This window comes from Cnephaeus nilssonii (genome assembly GCF_951640355.1).
Source record: "Cnephaeus nilssonii genome assembly, chromosome: 5".
In the NCBI taxonomy this organism is placed as follows: Eukaryota; Metazoa; Chordata; class Mammalia; order Chiroptera; family Vespertilionidae; genus Cnephaeus; species Cnephaeus nilssonii.
In genome coordinates, this window is record NC_137076.1 from 95798306 (window position 1) to 95820911 (window position 22606).

Here is a 22606-nt window from a genome sequence, read left to right on the forward strand (position 1 = left end):
TACACTGACATTATCCCGAAGAATAGCCCCATTATTCTGGGATGCTTAGGACAGAGGATTTCTGGCAGAGCAGGGAGAACAGGACCAGCCTAATTGAGGTCCACAGGCATCCCTCCCCAAGAAGCCAGCTTCCGGGCTCCCTATCTTCTCTGAAAACAACAACAAAGGGGAAAGGTGGGAAACAAAGCGATGGGGTGGATTGGTGACAGGTGAAACCCGTGCTTTCTTCAAAGCCAGCCTCTTCACAGAAAGGCATCGGACCCCAGCAGTCATCTTTCTTTCTCTTTACAATTCCTATTCACAGGCGAGGAATGACTAAATCTCAACTCTAGGTTGTGCCAACACCATTCAGGACAATTGGGTCTAGCTGAGAAAACAACAACCCAAACCAAAAGCCTTGAGATTAATTTTTTTTAGACGCAATTGGCTGGAAGCTCATCTGAAGCTGAGGGAGAAAGTGGAGCTTCCCTTGGGGGTATCCTGGGGACGAATGAGTCACCTGTGTTACATGTCTCCTTAGAAGTTTCCCTGGCGACAATTTTCCAAGTGAAGCTGGGCTCAGAAACCCTCCCATCAGCAGGTCCAAGTTGAGGAAGAGGACCCCTCCTGAGAAGGAAGCAGACCTTACGTACACGTACACGTACGGCTGCAGCGCACACCTTGCAGCAAGAATGGTCAGAGCGACTGTGGAACTTCTGCTGAATTAAGGTTGATAAGAGCCAGAGTGAAAACGTCAGACAGATAGCGCTCCTTGAGCGAGACATGTTCCTTATTTGCCAAAAAGTCAAGTCCTCACCTGCCGGTGAGTCAATCAGCTAAGGCGTCTACCTGCCTGCCCAGCATGCACTCGGTCCGGCAGCCTCTGCAAGCCCAGGCTCGGCTGCCTTCCAGGCTACGTTACAAAGTTGAGGCACACAATAACGCTATTTTCTTCCCCTACTGACCAAGACCGTGTCCTTTTCCAAACAACGAGTTTGGTCCATTGCTCGGTAGAACCTCTATAAAACAATGACATGCATAAAATAACAATGTGGCAAGACAGGTGGTGTGCAGTTTTTGCTTTGGTTGGGGCAACATACGAGAGAAAGCTTAAGGACAGGCTTAATGATGGAGCTAAGACGAGTGTTACATTCCAAAAATAAAGCAGTCACAGCTTACGTATTGAGCATTTATTGTATGTCGGGCATAGTGCTAAACACTTCCTAAGGATTATCTTGTGCCATTATTGGGACCACCCCGGAAGTGTTTCGATTTTTTGAATGCAGAAATGAGGCTCAGAGAGATTAGGTCAGGTGCCTAAGGTCACATAGTTCCCTAAGGGTAGAGACAGTGTTCAACTCAGGCAGTGTGTCTCCGATGCTACTTCTAATACAACACTCTTCTGCTCCCCAAACAGCCATGCCTCTTGCTCTGGAGGGGCTCTGAACTCTAATGTGCTCATGGCCACACAGGACTAAGAATACACGAGAACTGATGCAAAATTCTTAGATACTGAACACATTTGATACAGCACAGTAAATGTCACATAATAAAGGCCAAATTAAAATAAACAACTGAACAATTGAGTCAAGCCTCTATTTTAATTTTTGTTTCCTGTTTTGTTGTTGTTGTTTTTTTGGTTTTAGACCATAATCTTCACTGTGAAGAACTGAACAGCTTCATTGAGATAAAATAATGTTAGCTCCCTACTCCATCCCTTCTCTAAATAGTAGCCATAGGGGCAGCAGCCACAGACAGAACAGAGCTGGGCCCACGAGACATCCCCGAAGGATTTTTGCTTTACCTGCTGTAGACCAGGCATTCTCGGCTGTTGATCACTTTATCGGATTTGTACCTCCGGAAGTCTTCCCAAGCATCCTTGATGGCAGTGACCCCCAGGATGATACAGATGGGTATCAGGTTCACCTCAGGCTGAAAAGCATTGACCACGGGGACAAAATTCAGAACAGCAATGCCCACGAAATAGATATTGGCAAACCGGTGTAGCTGCTCAAAGATGTTCTTGGGCACGAAGGACAGCACAGTGTACTTGCTCGTCTTAATTTGATTCCCACCGTAATGTCTGTTGGGGTTCTCTTTGTGGGAACATCCTTCGAAGGGCAGGTTGGAGACCACCACTCGTTTCTTGTCTTCTTTCCTTTTCCGCCTTCCCTTCCCTTCCTTTCTCATCTCTGCTCAATCCTGTCTCTTTGATTCTCATAGGATGGCATGCGAGTTCCACAGGAAGGAGGTTTTCCCCGGATCAGTTTCATTGTTCAGCAACCAGCCAGTCACGTCCCTGACATCTTTTACCTCTCTTCTCTGCTGAAAATTTCTCTCTTCTTTTACAAGGCATATTACAAATAAAAAGCTGGTCCACAAACACCCGGGGAGAAATCTGACAAGGAAAGAGCTTGCAAAGAGCAGGTGTCCACCTGCCAGGCCACTTCCTCCTACTTGTTGAGACTCCACCTGTTGGAATGTAGACGTCACCCACAGGTATCTTTCGTTTCCAGCCCGGGCAGTCAAGAACAGGTGTGCCTACTCTGGGTCCTAAAACCTATCTGGTTAAGTTCTAAAGGCAAGGATCTTTAACCAAGAAGCTCAAATGCTTGAAAACTGGTATTCATTTTCTTGTTTGGGAGAAATTGCCTGTCACCCTCTAAGATCTGCTCCTCAATTTGGTCTTCTGAGATGATCCAGTCAATACTAGAGTTTGATTTTTGAGCTCTTAGCCTATTCCTAATAATACAACATTGCTATGTTTAAGTATATGAGAGTTTATACAAGTGAAATGTAAGTTTCTAAGTCTCAGCACTTTTGACACGTGGGGTTGGATAATAATTGTTTGCTGTGGGGGCTGTCCCATATATTGTAAGATGTTTAGCATTATCCTTTAGTAAGACCAACTAGATAGATACCAGTGGCACCTTCCTTCCCAAAATGGCAACCACAAAGTTGCGTTGGTGGTATAGTGGTGAGCATAGCTGCCTTCCAAAATGGCAACCACAAATGTCTCCAGACATTGTCAAATGTCCCCTGCAGGGCAAACTTGCCCTGGTTGAGAATCACTGAATTAAGTGAATGTAAGAAAATATATGAGGAGAGACCAACCTTTTGAAAGTGCTGATGAGTCTGTATGACCTATTTATAAGAGAGACAACAGGAGAATGATCCTCTTACCTTTCATATATCTGGATGTGGGAGCAGTTAATTGCTCTATCAAAGCAGTACCGCTTGAAGTCCTCCATGCCGTCCTTGACCATGATGATGGACAGCACAGTGGCCAATGGTAACATAGTGATTTCCCTGTGGAAAACTTCCATGGTGGGCATCCAGTTCAGAATCACCAGGAACAGGAAATAGAGGTTGGCCCACCTGGAAGGGGCAAGCAAAGTGTGAGTGAATATCACGGAGAAGAAAAATATACTCTCCACACTATTTCTACTGTTGGCCTTTAACCAACTAAAATGACGTTCTTTTTCAGTGTCACCTCGAACATTATGGTAAGGGCTGTGAAGCCAAATCTATCTAGATTCAAACTGGGTTCCTATTGTTTACTCGTTGTGTGACCTCCCGAGCCTGTTTTGTCTTGTGTAAAATAGGGATAGTACTGCCTACTTTTAAAGGGCTCTTATAGATATTACATGAGCTAATATTTATGTACACATAGAGTTTTGGAGCATGGCAGTTGCTCAATAAATGGTAGCTTATAACAATAATTACAAAAGTTGGGATGATATCGAAGTGCACATTTTGCTTTACAATGAAAAGATGATATTGCATATGTCATCTCTAAAGAGTGGGTTGCATTTTTAAGTTTTCCAAGTGCATCTTGCTCCCCCTTGCCACAGTGCCTTTGTACATGAAGATCCGTCTGCAGGAACACTCTCCTGGCTCCCTTCTCGGACTCTTCTCTGCCTCTTTTCACCTAGTTAACACATTCTCTTCTTTCAGGTTATACGTCAATGATCAGTTCCTCCTGGAAGTCTTCCTGGACTTTCTTAATGAGGCCAGATTTCCCTCTTCCTCTAACAGCACCATATGTCTCTCCTTGGGGAATATCTGAGTTATAATTTTACATCGGTTTATATAATTAGTAAAATTAATGTCTCTTTCACTGGACAATATAGTCAGGGCAGTCTCTTTTTGTTTCTCATGTATTTCTAAAACTCAACAGATGGCCTAATACAGAGTAGAATCTGTACAGAATCTCTAATATCTGAGAAGAATCTGCATAAATATTTACTGAATGAATGAATGAATGACAAGACTTCCAATGTACATGCATTTGGATTTTAAAGGAAAGGTGGCCCCTAGTGCGCATCTCTGAGGTCCTCTGAGTGGCAGGTATGTGCTTCAAGTGAGCATTGCTTGGCCAAGTGTACCTGTGAAACTGCTCCATGAGATTCTGGGGCAGGAAGGTGAGGAGGGTGTACTTGGTTGTGCAGATTCTGTTGCCCGAGTATCTCTTGGAGACCTCTGCCCAATCTTGGTGGAATATGTCATTGTTGGGGAACACGATCCGTTGCCGTGTCAGGTTGTAGCTCTGCCTCTCCTTCTCCGGGGACAGCAGCGGTGTGGCTTCTGATGCGGACGGGAGGAGGCCATCTCTGATACGCCACTGCCACCGGTGCCAAGATGAGTCCACTGACAGGGCCATTTCTGGCAGCAAGCTACGTGCTGAAAACAGACACATGAGGTCTCCATGGTCAGAAGAAATATGTGGTATAGCGGCTCATATCCACCCTCTGTCCACCCATCCATCCAAGGAAGGTATTGGGATACAATGTGAGAAAACTAGATTCAATTCCCATAATCCATTTTTGTTCTAGGCTGAGAGACATTGAGCAAATTATATATATAAAAGCCTAAGCTACCATTCAACTGTTCGACTGTTCGATTGGTCACTATTATGTGCACTGACCACCAGGGGGCAGACGCTCAGCACACAGGATTGGGCTCCCTCCTATCTGGGTCAGGCCTATAGAGATCAGGCTGAAACTGTCTCTCTGACATCCCCAAGTGGTCCCGGATTGCGCAAGGGTGCAGGCCAGGCCAAGGGACCCCACCAGTGCACGAATCCATGCACTGGGCCTCTAGTCATATAAATAATACACAACACTGTGATAAGTGCCAAGAAAGCATTTAAGGGGAAGGGATTCTGATGACCTAGTTGCAGTTCTCAGTTCTGACCCCAGAGGTCAGAACTCTAGGTCTGGTTCATTGCTAAACCTGAACTGTCCCTTCACCTGGTTGTTCTTCAGTTTCCTCACCATAATATGAGAAAAACTATTCTTACTCGACTTTTATCACAAGCTTGTAGTGAGGAACAAATTGAATAGTACATAAAAGTACATTGAGACATGTCTTGAAGGGAAAGGTATCTGTTCTTTAGGTTTTCTCCAGCTCTAAATTTTTCTGACACCGATGATATTTCGAAGAACCCCAGTTGTGGCCAGAACCTCAAAGGATAGTGACAGGTGGGACAGAAGAGAGAGATTCTTTTCCAGGACATTCTAGGATGTGCTATGTGGTGTCCCAGGAACACCAGCTGGCTTTTTCAGATCTTGTTGACCGGGGCTGGAGGGTGGGAGATCTCTTCCTTCCTCTCCACTCCACTTGGTGGTTTCGGAAACTGAGTGCCTGTCAAGTAGCCAATCTCCCTAGACAGTGGACGAATACTGCTTGATCTGGGATATTTCTATTTCTGAGGTCTTTAAGTGAAACCTATGGGAAATTCGTCAAGGTTCCTTTTAGCCAAATCTTGCTTAGAGACCCAGAAGGATGTTATGCAAAGATATCGTTGGTAAAGTTAAAAGTTGTATATAATGGTGCTTCGCACAGGATAATTTTCTTTTGAATAAATGGCTGAGTGAACGTCAGGTATTATTAATCTTATAAGGAGCTACACCACCTGTCACTGTAAATATGATTCACTTAAGGAGAAAAAAAATCCCATTGCTCATTTAAATGGTAATATTTTCCCTTCCTGGTGCCCATGTGATCTGACCCTTATAATTCTCCTCATGACTTTAATCAATCCAAATGATTTTCAATCCACAAACCCCACAGCTATAAGAAGCTCTTCAGAGTCCTAAGTGAGTCCTTTGTAGCAAGCATGAAAAAATAAATGCAATTACTCATGCCCATCATAATGTGACCAGAAGCCATATTATGACATTTGACAAGCCAGAAATAATACTGTGTATCTTCTTTCACATTATAAAAAATATGCCTCTTTTTTATGGATTCTTTTTTTATTGTAAAAAAATAAAAAGGAAATGAAAAGATAATTCAAGAATAGGGTGGAAAATGCAAATGAGAAATACTGCCTTGGCAAGTGCCATGCATATGAGTCTTCTCACAACTTTAGGTGATAAGGTCTTCATAAATGAAGAGATTGGGTTGACATGGGAGATGCAGGTATTTTAGGTGGGGTGGTTGAAAGAGCCCATTTATCATCATCCTAGTCTTTATTTTTCTTTATTAACAATAAGCTTCCTAAAAAATTAAGCAGATATAAAATGAATGCCAGCCCAATGGATGAGACTTTGATGAGCAACTAGACATTTCCATCATTTCAAAGTATCTCTCCCCCCCCACCAAAAAAAATAATTACTTATAATGTTAAAAAAGAATCACTTCATAGTAGAGAAACCTGGCAGGTACCACCTTACCCAAAAGATCTAAGCAAATATCATCGATACTGGGATAACATGGCATTTTGGGCCTCTTGATATGATGTACTTAAAGGACATGGCATCATGTCTGTGGTAGGCACAAGGAAACACTGAAAAACCTCAAATTGGGAGCTATTCTACAAAACAACTAGCTTACATTTTTCAAATGTCAAAGGTCAAAGAAGGGCAGAGGGACTGTGTCTGATTTAAAAAGACTAAAAAGAGTTGACAACTAAATGTAATGTATGATGCTGGATAGGATCCTGAACTTGTGGGAGATTAAAAAAAATAGGTATAATGACACTATTGAACAACGGGCAAGATTTGAATATAAATGCAAATTAGGGAAAGTCCACAGGAGTGTCCAATGGAGTACATAGAAGTGAGGGGCCAAGAGTGGCGAAGGTTGAGGCTGGAGAGACAGACGAGGGCCAGCTGGCCTGGGAAGGCTGCTTCCTGCAGAGTTTTAGGCAGGGAAGTGACATGATTAGAGCCCTTCGGGCCCAAGTACATGAGAATGGGCCGCAGGGGCCAAGACCAGCCACAGGGAGGCAGCTTCTTAATCTATCCTCCTACCTTCCTCCAAATAAATGACTTCTTTCCAAAAGCAGAACAGACGACAAAGGGGGGATTGTGTAATCCTTTTATTGTGCAAACCTATTACTTTCAGAGAGGGAGGAGCATGCGGAAGCAATACTTGCTGAATAGCTGTTGGTTGAATTCAGATGAATTATCAAATGGGTTTACAACCATGGCCTGGAACTGTAGCAGGCCTTCCAGAGAGCCATATACACAGAGCCAGCTTGTTTGAGAATGATCCCAAACCTCTAGTAGAAACATCTTTGTCGTCTTTGTCAAAAACAAAATAACTAGGGCCACCACTTATCTGGTCCATCCTGTGTGCCAGGCGCTGTGGAGTGGATGCTCTCTAAAACTTAGATTTTATCGTTACCATTTCGCAATGAAGAGACCCAGCCCCGGAGGTTAAGTGACCGCCTGAAGACCAAACGGATCCAAAAGGGACCAGTTAGGAATTAAGTGCAGGTCTCTCGGGCTCCAAAGTTAATGGCGAGGTTGGAATTTTTTCCTTTTGCAGCAGCAACAAGGGCTCGAAAGAAGTTGCCCGTCTCCTTGAGAAAAGTTCTGCAATGCCCTGTAACTTCTCCCAAGGCACTGGCGAGCTGATGGCTACTCTGAATATACTTGAGCTGCAACTACTAACCTAATTGTTCTCGGCTGGCAAATTTAGTTGACTTAATGTAAGCCCTTATTTCCCACAGGAGTGATGTTATGAATAGGTATTACCCTGTGGAAACCTTATGTACATAAAAATACTAACACTATTCATGAAAACATATGAAGGGAAAAAGAACCCCGCAAATGCGTGCTTTTGCAAACACAAATACTGAATGGAAAGGCTACATTATAATTTTTATTCTGTTCTTTTTTTCTTGCTTTTTTTTTTTTAAAGAGGCTTTAAAAAAATCTGAGTGCAATGAAGTTTGAAATGAAAATGTTGGCTTTCTTTCCTGGCAAATCTCTCTCTAACAAGCCTCTTAAGCCCTCTTCTTTGCTCTAGGGATCTTTAAACGAAATTAAAATTAAAGTGAACTCACTTAGAAACTTTCCTTAGGAGCTGAGATGTCTGAAAGCCTCTGCAAGCTGGCTTTGACTATGAAACCTCGGTTCTTGTTTTGTGAATACTCTGCAGATACCAGCCTTGTACCCCAACGGTTCCAGCTCAGCTCCTTGCTGCTTTTCTGCATGGGTGGTTTCCTCTGAGTTTATAGCCCTTACTCAGGCTGAAAACTCCTTCCTTAATGTGTCACCATGTCGGTTAGCTTTTCAAAGAGAGATGCTCCTTTGGTCAAAATTGTAGCTCTGATGGACAAGCATATGATTTGCATGTTTGCTCAGGGAGCCACGTGATCAAAAGTCATTCTACCTCTTGACTCGGCACAACTGCCTTTTGTTATATGGGTGGCGTCAGCTCACTCAGCTGACAACTGGGCGACACTGGTTGCAGTAAGTAGACCAGTTTTAGTACAGGTCGTGGGTGCCGAGGAGTGTGTGAGGGAATGTGTGTCAGTATGGGTGTGAATGTTATGATTGCAAGAGTAAGAAGGTGAGAAGTTGCAGGTTGGGCCAGTGTAAACTCACACTCTTTTTGGAAGCAGGACGCCTAGGACAGTGCTGCTCTGTCCTGATGGAAGGCTCAGGCCTCCTGAGCTGTGAGGATTCAGAGGTCATTAGGGTGAGGCTGACCTGCTTAACAATATTCATCCTATCAAAGGGGAAAAGCAAAAAAGGGTTTGCTGCCTGGGGCTCACACTGAAAGGGTTAGCTAGCTAGCTTAATTAGGAAGGTTTAGGGAATGAGGAGGGTCTATGGGTGAGGAATACTTAGATGGGGACTTGGAGATGCCAGGGTGCTTAACTTACTTGTGCAGAGGACAGAGAAATGCCACGGGAAGAGGGGGTCCAGGCAGATGGAAACATTTCTAGTCTGAGCAATTAAAACAGCCATAAACCAAGGACAGACAGACAGGGGTATTTCTGGCCTGAGCAATTAAAACAGATACAAACCAAGGACAGAGATATTTCTGGTTTGAGCAGTTGGGAGATCTAAGCCAACTCCAACCAGCAAGATAAGGGGGAGAGAAACAGGGGACACCACGTGGGCTTTGAGCTTTGAAAACCAATTCTATGCAGCAGAATGACCAATGAGGAAAACATAGGGGTCCCAAATTAAGGAAAGGGACCAATAAGAAAAGGTCAGACTCAAACAAAGAACTGCAGCATATATAAACTGGAGACAAAGGGACACGAGGTGGAGACTTTTTGATTTTCCGGTTAAAGAGAGAGAGCAGGCTTTTCCCATTGGAGGGGGGCCCTTCCCCATGGGGTCCCATTTGGGGACACCCCTGCCCAGATGGAGTTTGTGTCTGCTTCCAGTAAACGTCTACATTTTTTATTAAAGAAGACTTTTTGTCAGTGAGTTTATTCTTCAAACTTCGTGAGGACAAGAACCCACGGGAAGAAAAATCTGCACCCCGAACCTCACATTTCAACGCCATGAAGGAAGGAGCATGGAATGGGGTGGTATTCTGAATAGGCTGCTGCAGTACAACTCCGAATGTCTGACGACACTTCTGGAAATTAAACTTTTTAACTCTGTCCATTTAGGCCAGTTGCTATTATCTTTAGAGTCACTGAGGAGAGGTTAATGTGAGAGTGAGACGGAGCTGGGGCTCTATGTTGGGCAGCTGTGAGGGGCCACGTTCAGGCTGATGGGTGGGTTCACAGGTCGGTTTTGCAGAGATAATGCAGAGAAGAACTAAGACACCAGATGCTGGAAACCAAATCAACAGTAATTAATATAAATGTGAGAAGTCCATCAGACGGCTGACCTGGGCTCCTTTGATATTCACAGGGTGAATATTTGCATTTTATTACCTACTGCTGACTCAATGGCCTAAAGCAAACTCCCCCAAACCTGATAATCTTACTGTTTATTAAACATTACATTGATATGTCTGTTTGCATTCCTAAAAGGCAATTGCGTATTCTAGTAAATAAAAGCAGCTGGGAACGGAGACTCAGTGGAACTTGACTCCTACAGTTAAGTTTTCCCTGGCTTCCCCCATAATTTCAAAATTATTATTTCTTGTCTTGTGTTTTAATTTGCGCATCAGCTCTTTCTCCAAGCCTTTGAACCCGAAAGCCACACTGGCCATGGCTTTTCACAACCAGAGAGACACCACGAAGGCTCCTGACAACCTGGCATGCTCTGGCTCTGATCCCTTATGTGAGCGTCTGCTCTGTTGGCCTTGGATTCTATGAGATGTGCTGATTCCTCTCAGCACACCCTCCTTAATAAAACACAACCAAAAAGCAACTCCATATCCAGGCCCTCGCCTTGACCTATCATGACACTGTGTAGGCAATTAGATCCAAACTTCCTGAGCTGAAATCCTGGCTCCGCCACTTATTAGCTGTGAATCCTAGTTATCCACTTAGTCTCTCAGTGATCTTACTTGTGTGAGGATAGTAATGCTTACTTCCTGGGGGTTCCATGAGATAATAGTTCTAAAACATTAAAATGACTGCCCCAGAGGAAGTGCTTTCTTTGACTAAATACATTAAAAAAAAAAACACATTTCCAGCAATTCATGGACACTTATGGACGTGTGTTAAAAAGTACATTAAAAAAACACATTTCAAGCAATTCATGGATACTTATGGACATGTGTTAAAAAGTCCCTGATTTGAATTAAAATTTGTGTTTATACTCAGAATGGGTTATTATTTACTTGAAGATTATATTTCATGGACTATAACCCATAATAAACACTAAATTTACACAGGCCAACAGCATAAAGACTAAAAAATATAATTTAGTTTACTTCCTCTCTTCGTAGCTCAAATCAGAGGAAATAATTTCTGAGGCTTCACTCATTTACTCATTCATTCATGTATTTATTAATTCATTGATGCATTCATTCATTCATCTATTCACTCATTCATTCATGCATCTACTCATGCATCCATCCATCTATTCATCCATCCATCCATCACACCAGTTATTCCCTCTTTTCTCTTCCCATTGGTCATTTTAGCTCCCTGTGAACTGATGGCTAGTGTACTCACTGAACCTGTCTAACTGTTGGTTGCTACTCAGCTGCTCCCAAGGACTTGAAATATTCATTTCAGACAAAACAACCTTTCTTCTGGGAGCAAACATGTCAAAACACAGAGAAAAACACTCAGGGACTAAAAAAAAGTAAGGCATGCAGAACAGGACTTGCCATACCAAATAGAGCAAATCTTATTTACAAATGACCTCTCACCCCTGAGATCAGGCCAAATAAAGAAGCATCTGTCATCTTTGGGAACATCCAATACTCCTCACCCTGACAAGAGGCCTCCAAAGACCGGATTCCATTTCAATCTAATTGGCTCCTGGCCCTTTTCCTGCCTTTCTCCAGCCATGCACAGCAAGCTATACCATCGTGGGATGGCAAGCAAGCCCAGAGATGAGAGGCATCCTGCCAGTGCAACCAGGGGGTGGAGGCAGGGCAGAGGCTCTGCTAACTAAAGAACAACCCGGGGCATTGATTTCAGCCATAGACTATGTTGCCTGAATCTCAGAGCACCTGCTAATGGCTGCATTTAGGCAGAACTTTCCCCTCCATTGAGGCATTGCACAGAGAGATCTTCTGAGTAAACTATCTAACCTATGTGTGTACCTCCTGGTAAAGCCCTCCTTAATCTTAGTGACTGAATTTTCTAAGCTGCAAATGAGCAAGAATGAGTGTATGACATGGACAGTACATATGTCAAGCAGTGATGTCATGGGAAATTCAGACTAAGTGTTATATCCTTTCATGCTTCTCCTCATAAGTATTCATCAAGCATATATTAAGGTTGAAACACCATTGTAGAAGCTGATGACACAGCATGAACGTGCAGATGAGATTCTTGACCGCGTGAAGCTTCATTTTGGTGGAGGAGAGAGAGGACAATGAAAAACAAACAAGATCCTATCCAATGGTGCTCAGTTCTCTGAAGGAATTAAGCACAGAGAGGACCAGACTCATGAGAACAGTAGCTAACACTTGCTTTTTATGCACTAGGCACAATTCTAAGCATTGGCCTATAACAACTTCTTTAACTTTCACAATCTTATCATTTTGATTCATTTTGATGAGAAAACTGAGGCAGAGAGAGGTTAATCAAGTTTTGTTCCTATTCTTGATTGGCAACTCCATCCTTCTATTGTTGGTCAAAAACTGTCGTGTTATTTTTACTTCTCTTTGTCTGTCCCTCTGCCTCTCTGTTGGACCCTATCCTCTATAATAAAAGCTTAATATGCAAATTGACCGAATGGTGGAACAACCAGTGGAACGACTGGTTGCTATGATGCACACTGACCACCAGGGGGCAGACGCTCAATGCAGGAGCTGTCCCCAGCCTGCAGGCCCCAGGCCAGCCAAGGTGGGTGCCAGCGGGGGCCCCCGATTGCCCCACCTGTTGCCCCACAGATTGGCCCTGATCGCTGGCCAGGCCTAGGGACCCTACCCGTGCATGAATTTCATGCACCGGGCCTCTAGTATCCAATAATATGCAATTAATCAGGAAATATCACCTTCTTTACATCAATATATGTATATAGAATCTGACCACTGCTTATCTCCTCCACTGATACATCCTGGTCTGAGCCACCATCATCTCTCAACTGACTTGTTGCTATAAACTCCACATGATCACTCTTGCTCCTTACAGTCTATTCTTAAAAGAGTAGCCATAGCTTAAAAATATGTCATTTCACAACTCTGCTCAAAATGCCCCAATGGCTTCCTACATGCTCAGAGCAGAAGTCCTTCATGTTGGGATTCCTTAGTCACTCTCTTCTCTGACCACCTGTCTAAGCTCACTCCCCTCCTGCTTGCTCTACTGCAGCCACACTGCCCTCCTACTTGTTCCTAGGGCACAGCAGGCAGGTGCCACCTCAAAGCCCAAGGACCTGCAGTTACCTCTGTCTTGATCCCCACTAGGCTCCCTTGATCCGGCCTGAATGTCATTTTTTATCGGGAATATCCCTGACCACCCTATTTTCCAACATTCTTCCTGACATTTTTTCCCCCAAAGCATTTATCACCATCTGATATATATATTTTACTATTTTTGTTGTTGTTGTTTATTGCTTGCTTTCCACTACTACAATTTTAACTACAGGAGGGCAGGGATTTTTGTCTGTTTCATCCATTCTATTTTTTAGATTGCTTACAATAGTTCCTTGTGTGTAGGAGGCACTTAATAAATAACTATTTAATCAATGAATTAAGGAAGAGGACCTGTTTTTCTGACATGATAATGAAAAGAAATTAAGATTGGAGCCTGATGAAAGAGGAAGATGAAGAGAAATGACTACACATACGATAAAGAAAGGAAGGAATGCTCACAGGAGAAGTATCCTTTGAAGCTAAGTAAGAGAGGGTAGGCCTGAACGTATGCAAAAAATAAAATAAAATAAAATAAAGCCTGGAAGTATGCTTTAGTTCACTTCAGTTCACTAATTCCTGAGATTAATCTTCACTGATTCCTGAGATTAATCAGTTACCTGCTCAACTCACTAAGAATGCCTGTGATCTTGGAGAAGCGACTTTCTCTCTCTATACCTTGCAGGTAAGATAAGGGCAATGCACCAGCTCTAACTGCCTTGGACTGTGTCACAGGCTTATCAAGGAATTCTCAGAGAACGTGTGGGCTCCTTATCACAGATTCTCCCAGTTGCCACGTTGGTGGGAAGAGGTGCTGGGAAGGAAATGGCCTAATCTATGAGTCAGATCTTTTTTAAAAAAATATCTATATGTATTTTTTTTTATTGATTTCAGAGAGAAGAGAGAGCGAGAGAGATAGAAATATCAATGATGAGAGAGAATCATTGATCAGCTGCCTCCTGCATGGCCCTCACAGGGGACTGAGCCTGCAACCTGGGCATGTGCCCTTGACCGGAATCGAACCCGGGACCCTTGAGTCTGCAGGCCAGTGCTCTATCCACTGAGCCAAACCAGCCAGGGCCGAGTCCGATCTCTACCAGACTGAAAACAGGCCCTGCACTAGGACGTTTTTCCTCTTCTTCATTTCTGAAGCTCTGTAGGAGAAGGTATTTTGAGGAAGTGTATGCAGAAGGCTGATCTCAGTCACAGAATATGGGTCTGAGGAAGGTTTGCCTTTCCCCAAACCACAGAACAATGCCAGGCAGCGTCAGGAGAGCCGCACGAGTCGAACTCAGATGGTGCGAGCTCTGGGTCTCAGCCTCAGGACGTGGTCAGTGTTACCCGTGGGTGCTTTAGACTCTTCCTCTGTGCAGCGGGTGCACTGACTGTTAACGCTAGGGAGGAGTGCAGGGCTTTTCTTAGGAAAGTTTCCTGGCATGTGAGCCCAGCGTCCCGGAGAGCCCAGAAGAGAAGCCCAGGCAAGACTATTGTGTAACCAAAGGTGAAGCAGGCTCAGACATCTGCAGCAGCCGGGGTATATTTGGAAACACATTTTCAACTTCAATTTACACCAGATCTGGAGTGGAGTGAAATCATTACAACGTGTTAGCTCTTGTTCATTCAGCCCCGGACAGCTGGCTTTGTTCATCCGATACCGTCAGGGAATGTCTCTAGGACTGGGGTATCCTAAGGCTGCTGCTGGAATGTGGCTCCCTAGAGTTTGGGATTTCCTTAGTCACAGCACACTGAAGTGCCATCCTCCCATCCTGTGCGGAGATGGAAGGTTGGAAAAGGAAACAGAACAAGCGAGTGAGAGAGGGATAGACATAGAGAGATAGGGAGGTTGAGAGGGAGGGAGGGAAGGATGAAGGAAACCTATTACACATCAGCATTATATTAAATACATTAAAAGCCTCAACTCCTATGTGGTCTGGCCGGGCCTTCTGTCATAAAGACCAGCCAGGCCCTATGTGGGCTGGTCTTCTGTGAGTGAGTTTGACTGCACAGGGATGTTCTCCGACAGGCGAGCAGGCGGCTGCTCCTGACACCTTTGCACGTGTTTGACTTGGGGGTAAGGTAACATGAAGAGGGTCTTTCACAAGCATGAAGCAATGACTTTCTGGGCACCTAGCATTGGGATGGCGAATCCGGTAAAGTGGTATTAGGAGAGACTTAAGATCAAGAGGCAGATGGTGATCCTGGCTCAATATAAAGTTCTTGTTGCTACTTTTGAACACATTCATTCATTCATTCAACACATATTTATCAAGTGCTGATAATGAAGCCTATGATTTATTAAGTGCTAACTATACTCCAGGCACTGTGATAAGACCTCCGTTAGTATTATCCACGTATCCGCCCATCGGCCCACCCACCCAATAACAAATGATTACTGAGTGCTTGCTATATGTCAGGCATTGTTTTAGGCACTGAGGATACAGTAGTGAAGACAAAACAATAAAAAAAAAATGAAACCCCTGTCTCCAAGAGTGCATGTGTGTGAGTGTGTGTGTGTGTGTGTGTGTGTGTGTGTGTGTGTAACGAGTATTTATAATTCAGTGATGATAAGTGCTATGAAGAAAAAATAAAGCAGGTAAGGGAACTAGGTAATGGGGTGTGGTTGCTATTTAAGCAGTGAGGTCAGAAAGGCCTCTCAGACAAGCTGACATCTGGACAGGGACTGGAAGTGGCTGGAGCAAAGAATGGAAGTAAGAGGAGTGGTTTGGAGGTCACTGAAGTAATATTACCACTTGAGAAATCATAGTGGTTTTAGTAAAAACCATTTACGCATACACATGAAGTTAACTCAGATTAAAAAGAGGGACAATATCAAGTACTGGGAAGGACTTGGAATAACTGGGACTCTCACAGAATGCCAATGCCATTGCAAAATAGAACAGCTGGCTTGGAAACCAGTTTGTCAGTTTCTTATAAAGTTAAATAAATACCCTACAACCCAACCATCCCACCTCTGTTATTTACCCAAGAGAAAAGAAAACATATGGTCACACGAAGAACCCGAGTACACATATTTACAGTAGCATTCTTCATACTAGTAAAAAAGCTGTCATAGATTTACATTATGGACTGTTAGCCATAAAAAGGAGAGGACTCCTGATAAACTCAACAATGTGACTGCATCTCAGAAGCACCATGCTGTGTAAAAGAAGTCAAACATGTAAGACTCTTACATACCATATGACTCCATTTATAGGCAATTCCAAAATAGGGAATAGTGTGGTGAGAGAAATCAGATCAGTTGTTTCCAGTGTGCCGGAAACCAAACATTGAGACATTGGAAGTTAAATGTGAAAAGGGAATCCAGAATGCTTTGGTCAACCTTAATCTCTCTGAATGGTCAGAGCTAGTCACTCATTGTTTAGTTGACATTGGTAGTTAAGGCAACTTCCCCACCAAATAATCATGTAAATCCTTATTGATAAGATAATCTGTCTGTTACTGGAATTACCTGCCTAAGGGCAATGGGTGTATCTCAGAACTCCAATAAAAGGGATGGCAAAGGCCAGAGCAGTAGTAGTCCTCCCACTAGAGGTGGACTCCCGCCTGGCCCCCCATTTACCCAAATGAACTCTTTTCCAGTCTTTTCATTTTGATTGCGGCCTTCTCCAGAAACCGGACCTGAACGGGAACCCTGAATCACGCAGGACGTGACAAGGAATCCCACACCAGTGGCCAAGGCCAAGAGAAAGTTCAAGGGGAAGGGACTGACTGCAAAGGGGTCTGGGTACGAGGGAACTTTTGGTGGTGATAGAAATGTTCTAGATCTGGACGCTGGTAATGGTTCTAGAACTATATACAATTGTGAAAACTCAGACTGTACATCTAAAATGGTTAGTATATCCAAATTACACCCTAATGAAACTGGAGGGGAAAAAAACAACAAAAAACCGCTAACATGTAAGAGATATCAGAAGAGCCTTTGAAATTATAGCAAAAATGCGAAGGCCCAGATGTCACCCCGTCCTCATCCTGTGAGATTCATAAACCAGCAGCATAGCTCATCTTAAATTGGCACACTCAACCGCATGTGCCACACACTCGCACACATATCAAAAGTAACTTGGACCAAAGGTGACTTTTGTCTCCAGGCCAAGTGCCAAAGCTAATCCTCCATGTGCTGTGACTGTACTGACCTTTAGGAGAACCCTAAGGCGATGCCTGCAAGTTTGTAAACCACTCTGGGCCTGATCACAACTTGTTATCTCACAAGGCACGTCTTTCCATTGTCCGTTTTCCAGGTGTGGGGTTATCTCCCCATGGCGTCCACTCACAGGACAGTAAAACACACACACAAAACTGTCATCCTTTCCCCGAGCATCTGAGTCAAATATCTGAAGGGCTGCTGGGGTTACCTCTGTTTTTTGTTCTAATACTAAACAATTCCAGTACTAGACTGAGTTTTCTTCCCTCCCCTAATCCGTCCAGCAATGGCCTGTGGCCTCCACCCACACAAATGCTGAATTAGCACTATCTGTCCTCGAGTTACATAACAATTTTGGTGACTGCAAAGTGCAGGAGGCCCTGACTGTCAGGAATTCCTGCGCAGGCTGCGCTTTTCCAGCCGAGTTCTGCAGGAAGGAGCAGGGGTGGAGGTCTCCCGATCCGTGCGTGACCTCATTCCCCAGCATGTCGCTGGTCTGCTTTGGGAGATCACCATCCCTGGATAGCCCTCTGACCAACGTGGCTCCCATTTCGAAGGAACTTCATAAGTTCCAGGAATGGAATCGGCCTCCCTAATCCTCACTTCCCTGGCCCCAGCCTCCATCGGGGAGCTATTCAATTCTAGAGTAATGATCTGGAAGAAGCTGTGTGCTTATTCTGCAGGCAATCTCTGCTGCCTCTGTGAGTGGACTGAGCCCTCTCCCACCCTTGTGCAACTTGTGCAAACAGCTCTCCGGGAAGAAGTCACGCTTTATGAACTGCTTGGCAGGGGGCTGGGAGGTCGGGTGAGGGGGTGGGGGGAAAGGGGGGAAGGGTAACCACATCACCAACTCTCAGCAGCTGCACACTCTTTTACCTGGAAGGACTAGACAAGGAAGGAGGGACGAACAGCTCTGAAGAAATGCTTCTGGACATTTAGCAAACAATGGTTTCACAGAACCATCTGATGCCTCTCATTTTGCTAATACCATTAGTCCAATTATGCAGCTTCCCCAAGAGGTCCAGAGAACAGAGAGGAGGCCCTTTCCATCCCACGAGTGAGAAAGAAATGAGGGGTCAGAGGCTTGGACCCCAACCCTGACTCTGCCTTGAGCTGCCTCCAGCAATGGTCCCTAGCAGTCTCTTCCTGTCTAGCAATGTGCTGGGAGAGCCTATGGGTAACCAGCCTTGCCCTGCAGCAAAATAACCAGGGCAGCATGCAAAGGGGGAGGAAATGGTTACCAGTCAAATATGCCTTGCACTTTACATTTTTCAAGGATACTTTCTTCTCTTTAGCTGGGTGGGGCCTGTCACGATCTTTCTATGCAATTAGATGCAGATAATATTAAGTTCATCTGAGCCTGATAGAAAACTGTGCTGCAGCGGTTGAGATGAGAGTAGCTCAAGATAACAATTAGGGACAGATCTAGGGACTTTGATAGGCCAGGTCTCCTAACTGCTCGTGCAGGGGTCTTTCCATATGTATTGCTCTGCACTGACCACCATTATTGTCATCTAAATAACCATGATTTTCAGTGCTATTTATTGAGCATATTCGATGCCAGGCTTTGGGCTACATGTGTCACAAACATTGCTTATAAACTGAATCATTAGAATAACCCTGTGCAGAAGAAATACAGACATGAACACTGAGGCTCAAACAGGTCAAAGACCTTGCCAGAGTTATTCTCTAATTCACAACAACTGATAGGGAATCTTGAGCCGCTGACCACCTCTGGGATTCTTGGTTTCATGGGGTTAATGACATCCACTCCTGGGCTCCCAAGGGCTAGCTAGCGCGGGGAGCATCCGGATAATGGATAGGAGAGTGCCTTGAAATGTGCGAGGGGACAGTCTTTTCTTACAGCTAGTAGGTGGCGGAGCTGGGATTCAGGCCTGTGCATTTTCTGACTGAGGGTGTGAGCACAATGCTATCTACATATACAGCATACTAAAGATGTATATAAAAAGACCCCCTCATTGCTGGTCGCCTACACAGCAGAACTAGGACTCCAGGGTAAACACTCAAGTCTTTGTTGATTTTTTAAAAAGGCCAAAAAGTCTTTTGAACCCTTAAATCCGAGCTGTTTCTCATGCTCGGCACACAGGCGGCGAGGAGGGCCGTGAGAGAGAGGTAGCAGCTACTTGGGCTGCACCTGAGATTCACCTCTTCCCTGCAAGCTGAGCAAATACAGCATCACCAAGGAAACGAGATCTTTTTGCTCCTGTCATTCTGAACTCAAGTGCAGCCACTTCAAATGATGATAGCAGCCACATTTGCAAAGATGGAAGGAGCAGAGGAGGCCTTGTAGGAGCCCAAGAAAAGAAAGAAGGAAGAGAGATTTGGGGGACTTTGCAGGGGTCTTTGGTGACTTCCTAATTTCTGCTTCTGAGTTCATGACAGACATCCTATGGACGTCTTCACCGGTAATCTTATAGAGATGGAAAGGTCTGATGAAATAAGTTTTAATTGCTTTTCTAAAAAAAAAATATGTTTATTTCTACAAAGCTCCCTAAAGCAATCCTCTGGCTGCCTGAACTCATTATGTCCAGATCCTCGTAACTGAAATAGGAGGAGAGGGAATGAGTGAAAATGAAACGTGATTATAACGGTGATGATAGCGGTCATAGCCTGTACGGAAAGGCGTACTGTATGCACAGCGTTTTGCCAAACGCTTTACGCATTGTATTTGATTAAACCCTCACAGCCACCCCGTGGAGCTGCTACTGCTGTCCCCACTGCGTAGATAATAAAACTGAAGCGAAGAGTTTCAGGAGTAAACTTTTAAAAATTAATGATTTTTACTGTTTCATCAAGGATATTTTTAAATGAAATTGCCTTTCTTTCTTTCCTTTTTTAACCACAAGTCATGGTGGTAAAGATAAAAAGACCATGGCTCAGCCAGTTTGGCTCAGTGGTTGGGCGTTGACCTATGAACTAGAAGGTCATGGTTCGATTCCAGGTCAGGGCACATGCCTGGGTTGTGGGCTCGATCCCCAGTGTGGGGTGTGCAGCGGGTAGCAGGCAGCCGATCAATGATTCTCTTTCATCACTGATGTTTCTATCTCTCTCTCCCTCTTTCTTTCTCTCTGAAATTAATAAAAATATATTAAAAAACTAAAAGAAAAAAAAATCATTGGTACCCCTGCCTCGATTCATGCTACAGTTTTACTCACCATCAGTGCCAACGTCAACCCAGTAAAGACAACAGATAACAACGTAGCGCTACAATAATGTCGTGTTGACCTTGCAGACACCGTGGATGGGTCTCAGAGATCCCCAGGGGTCCATGAACCACGCTTTGAGAATTGCTGTATGAGGCTCAAAATCTGGGTCTGGCAAAAATAATTAGTTGGGGACAAAGAGGAAGATTCTCATTGTCACTTTATAGCTCATCCCCTTGGTGTGTGCGTGCACGAGTGCCGCGTGGCAGATCCACATTTTCCTGCAACATTCACTATTGTGTCCTTAGAACTGAAAGCTGATTGGTCCCTCTCAGATCCCACTCACGGGTGCAGCAGTAACGCCTCTTCCACAGGCCTGTGCCTCTCAGGAGTAAACTTTCTAAGTAACTGACATGAGGTGAAGTAGCCAGGAGCAACTGGGCAGACGGCAAACCACTGTGATCTGGGCCCCAACCTATGAACCAGGGCATCTGGACAATGGACAAGTCTAGCAGTAGGAAAAATACATTGAGTTACACTTCTTATTTAAAATGTATTTAAAGCCCTAGCTGGTTTGGCTCAGTGGATAGAGCATCAGCCTGTGGATCGAAGGGTCCTGGATTCGATTCTGGTCAAGGGCATGTACCTTGGTTGCAGGCTCCTCCCCGGCCCAGGCCCTGGTCGGAGCTCGTGCAGGAAGCAACAAATCGATGTGTTTCTCTCACATTGATGTTTCTCTCTGTCTTTCCCTTTCTCTTCCACTCTCTCTAAAAATCAATGGAAAAATATCCTGGGGTGAGGATTAACAAAAAATATGTATCATCGGGCTCATAGGATCCTAGCTAAATGGTACCTCTGGAATCATCTCAGTGTTCTCACTGGAATTTATTTTGCCCTCCGGGGGGGACGTTTGGCTATGTCTGCAGAGATTTTTGGATAGTCACAGACTCGGGGAGAGGAGGGTCATGTTCCTGGCGCGTAGTGGGTAGCGGCCAGGAATGCTCCTCTCGGTCCTCCCACGCCCAGGACAGCTCCCAGGAGAAAGCGCCATCCAGCTCGATGTCAGTCATGCCGAAGCTAGGAGCCTGCTGTGGTTCCACTCTCCAGAAGCTTAGTGTTTAAGTTTCATGTTTTATTTCAAAGTCATATTTTACCAGTAGAGTATAGAGCAAAGAAAGCTCAAGAGAGGTTTCACTTGTTAGTTGTACCATCAGCCCAGACTCATGCCAATTAAACAGTGTGTTTGGTCCCAGACGAGCCAGACACCAGCAGTGCCTCTGCAAAGCCGAGGGCAGCCCTGACCAAGGTCTCAGAGGGGCTGCAAAGCTCATGGGCCTGCAGGTCAGAGCCGCGCATGGCTGTGTATCCGCACCGCGCCCTCCCATAAGCTGACTCTACTTCCAATGCTGGGTTTCCTCTCTAGCCCAGGACAACGTTCTCTGCCTTTCCTGGACAGCAGCCAAGCCTGTTTCTTCCCGGCTAGAACCAGGGCTTCCCGACCAGGTGGCCAGAACCTGAGGTTCCCTAAAGGTACCCCCGGAGTGCCGCTGGGCCCCTTCTCCCTTGGATCAGGCCAGTGTTTTGTTTTTTTAAAATCTATACAAATACAGTGAATTTGGTGCCTGTTTGTTCCTGTCCACTCTAAAGGCTAGACAGGTTTTCACCAACTTTGGAGGCTCAGATTTGGGATATTCTGACTTACACTGTCCTCTCCGAGGCAGACGTGAAAATCTCTTTGAAAGGCCCTAGGAAGCAGCTCAAGGACAGACGACCTAAGAGTGACAGGCCTGTGCAGCTGTCATCGTGTATGAAGTCCCCGTGGCTATCAACTCAAACCGCGGTTTCAATATGACCCCAAGTCAGAAGCCACAAAGGCCTGTCTCTATTGTTGGCTTTCATTTGCAGTCAGCTGGTTCTTCTGCAAGTAGTGAACTGGGATAAACAGCAGAGCAGTAGGGTGGGAAAGGTCATGGGCAGCCTGAGGCAGCCCGCCTGACTCCCACACTGAGCTCTGTGACCTTGAGCAAATGACCTAACATCTCTGAGCCTTAGTTCCCTCCTCGGGTAGGTCTTAGGGTGAATAGTGGCTGGCATGCGGGCAAGTACTCAGCAAGGA

At 44.8% G+C, this 22606-nt stretch overlaps 1 protein-coding gene across 2 annotated transcripts in view; it reads right to left on the reverse strand.

Annotated features, from left to right (window-relative positions):
- The window catches only part of ATP10B (ATPase phospholipid transporting 10B (putative)), a 187755-nt gene that overhangs the window by 84134 nt on the left and 81015 nt on the right, over positions 1 to 22606 (reverse strand). Inside the window, exons 2-3 of one of the 2 annotated variants that reach the window (XM_079772877.1) lie at positions 4368 to 4662; positions 3163 to 3357 (exon numbers count right to left, since the gene is read on the reverse strand). In XM_079772877.1, the coding sequence (XP_079629003.1) occupies positions 3163 to 3357; positions 4368 to 4642 (470 nt within the window). In that variant the 5' untranslated portion in view covers positions 4643 to 4662. Of the gene's footprint in view, positions 1 to 1783; positions 2414 to 3162; positions 3358 to 4367; positions 4663 to 22606 lie in introns of those variants that run through there. The other variant, XM_079772878.1, reaches the window with a different exon arrangement.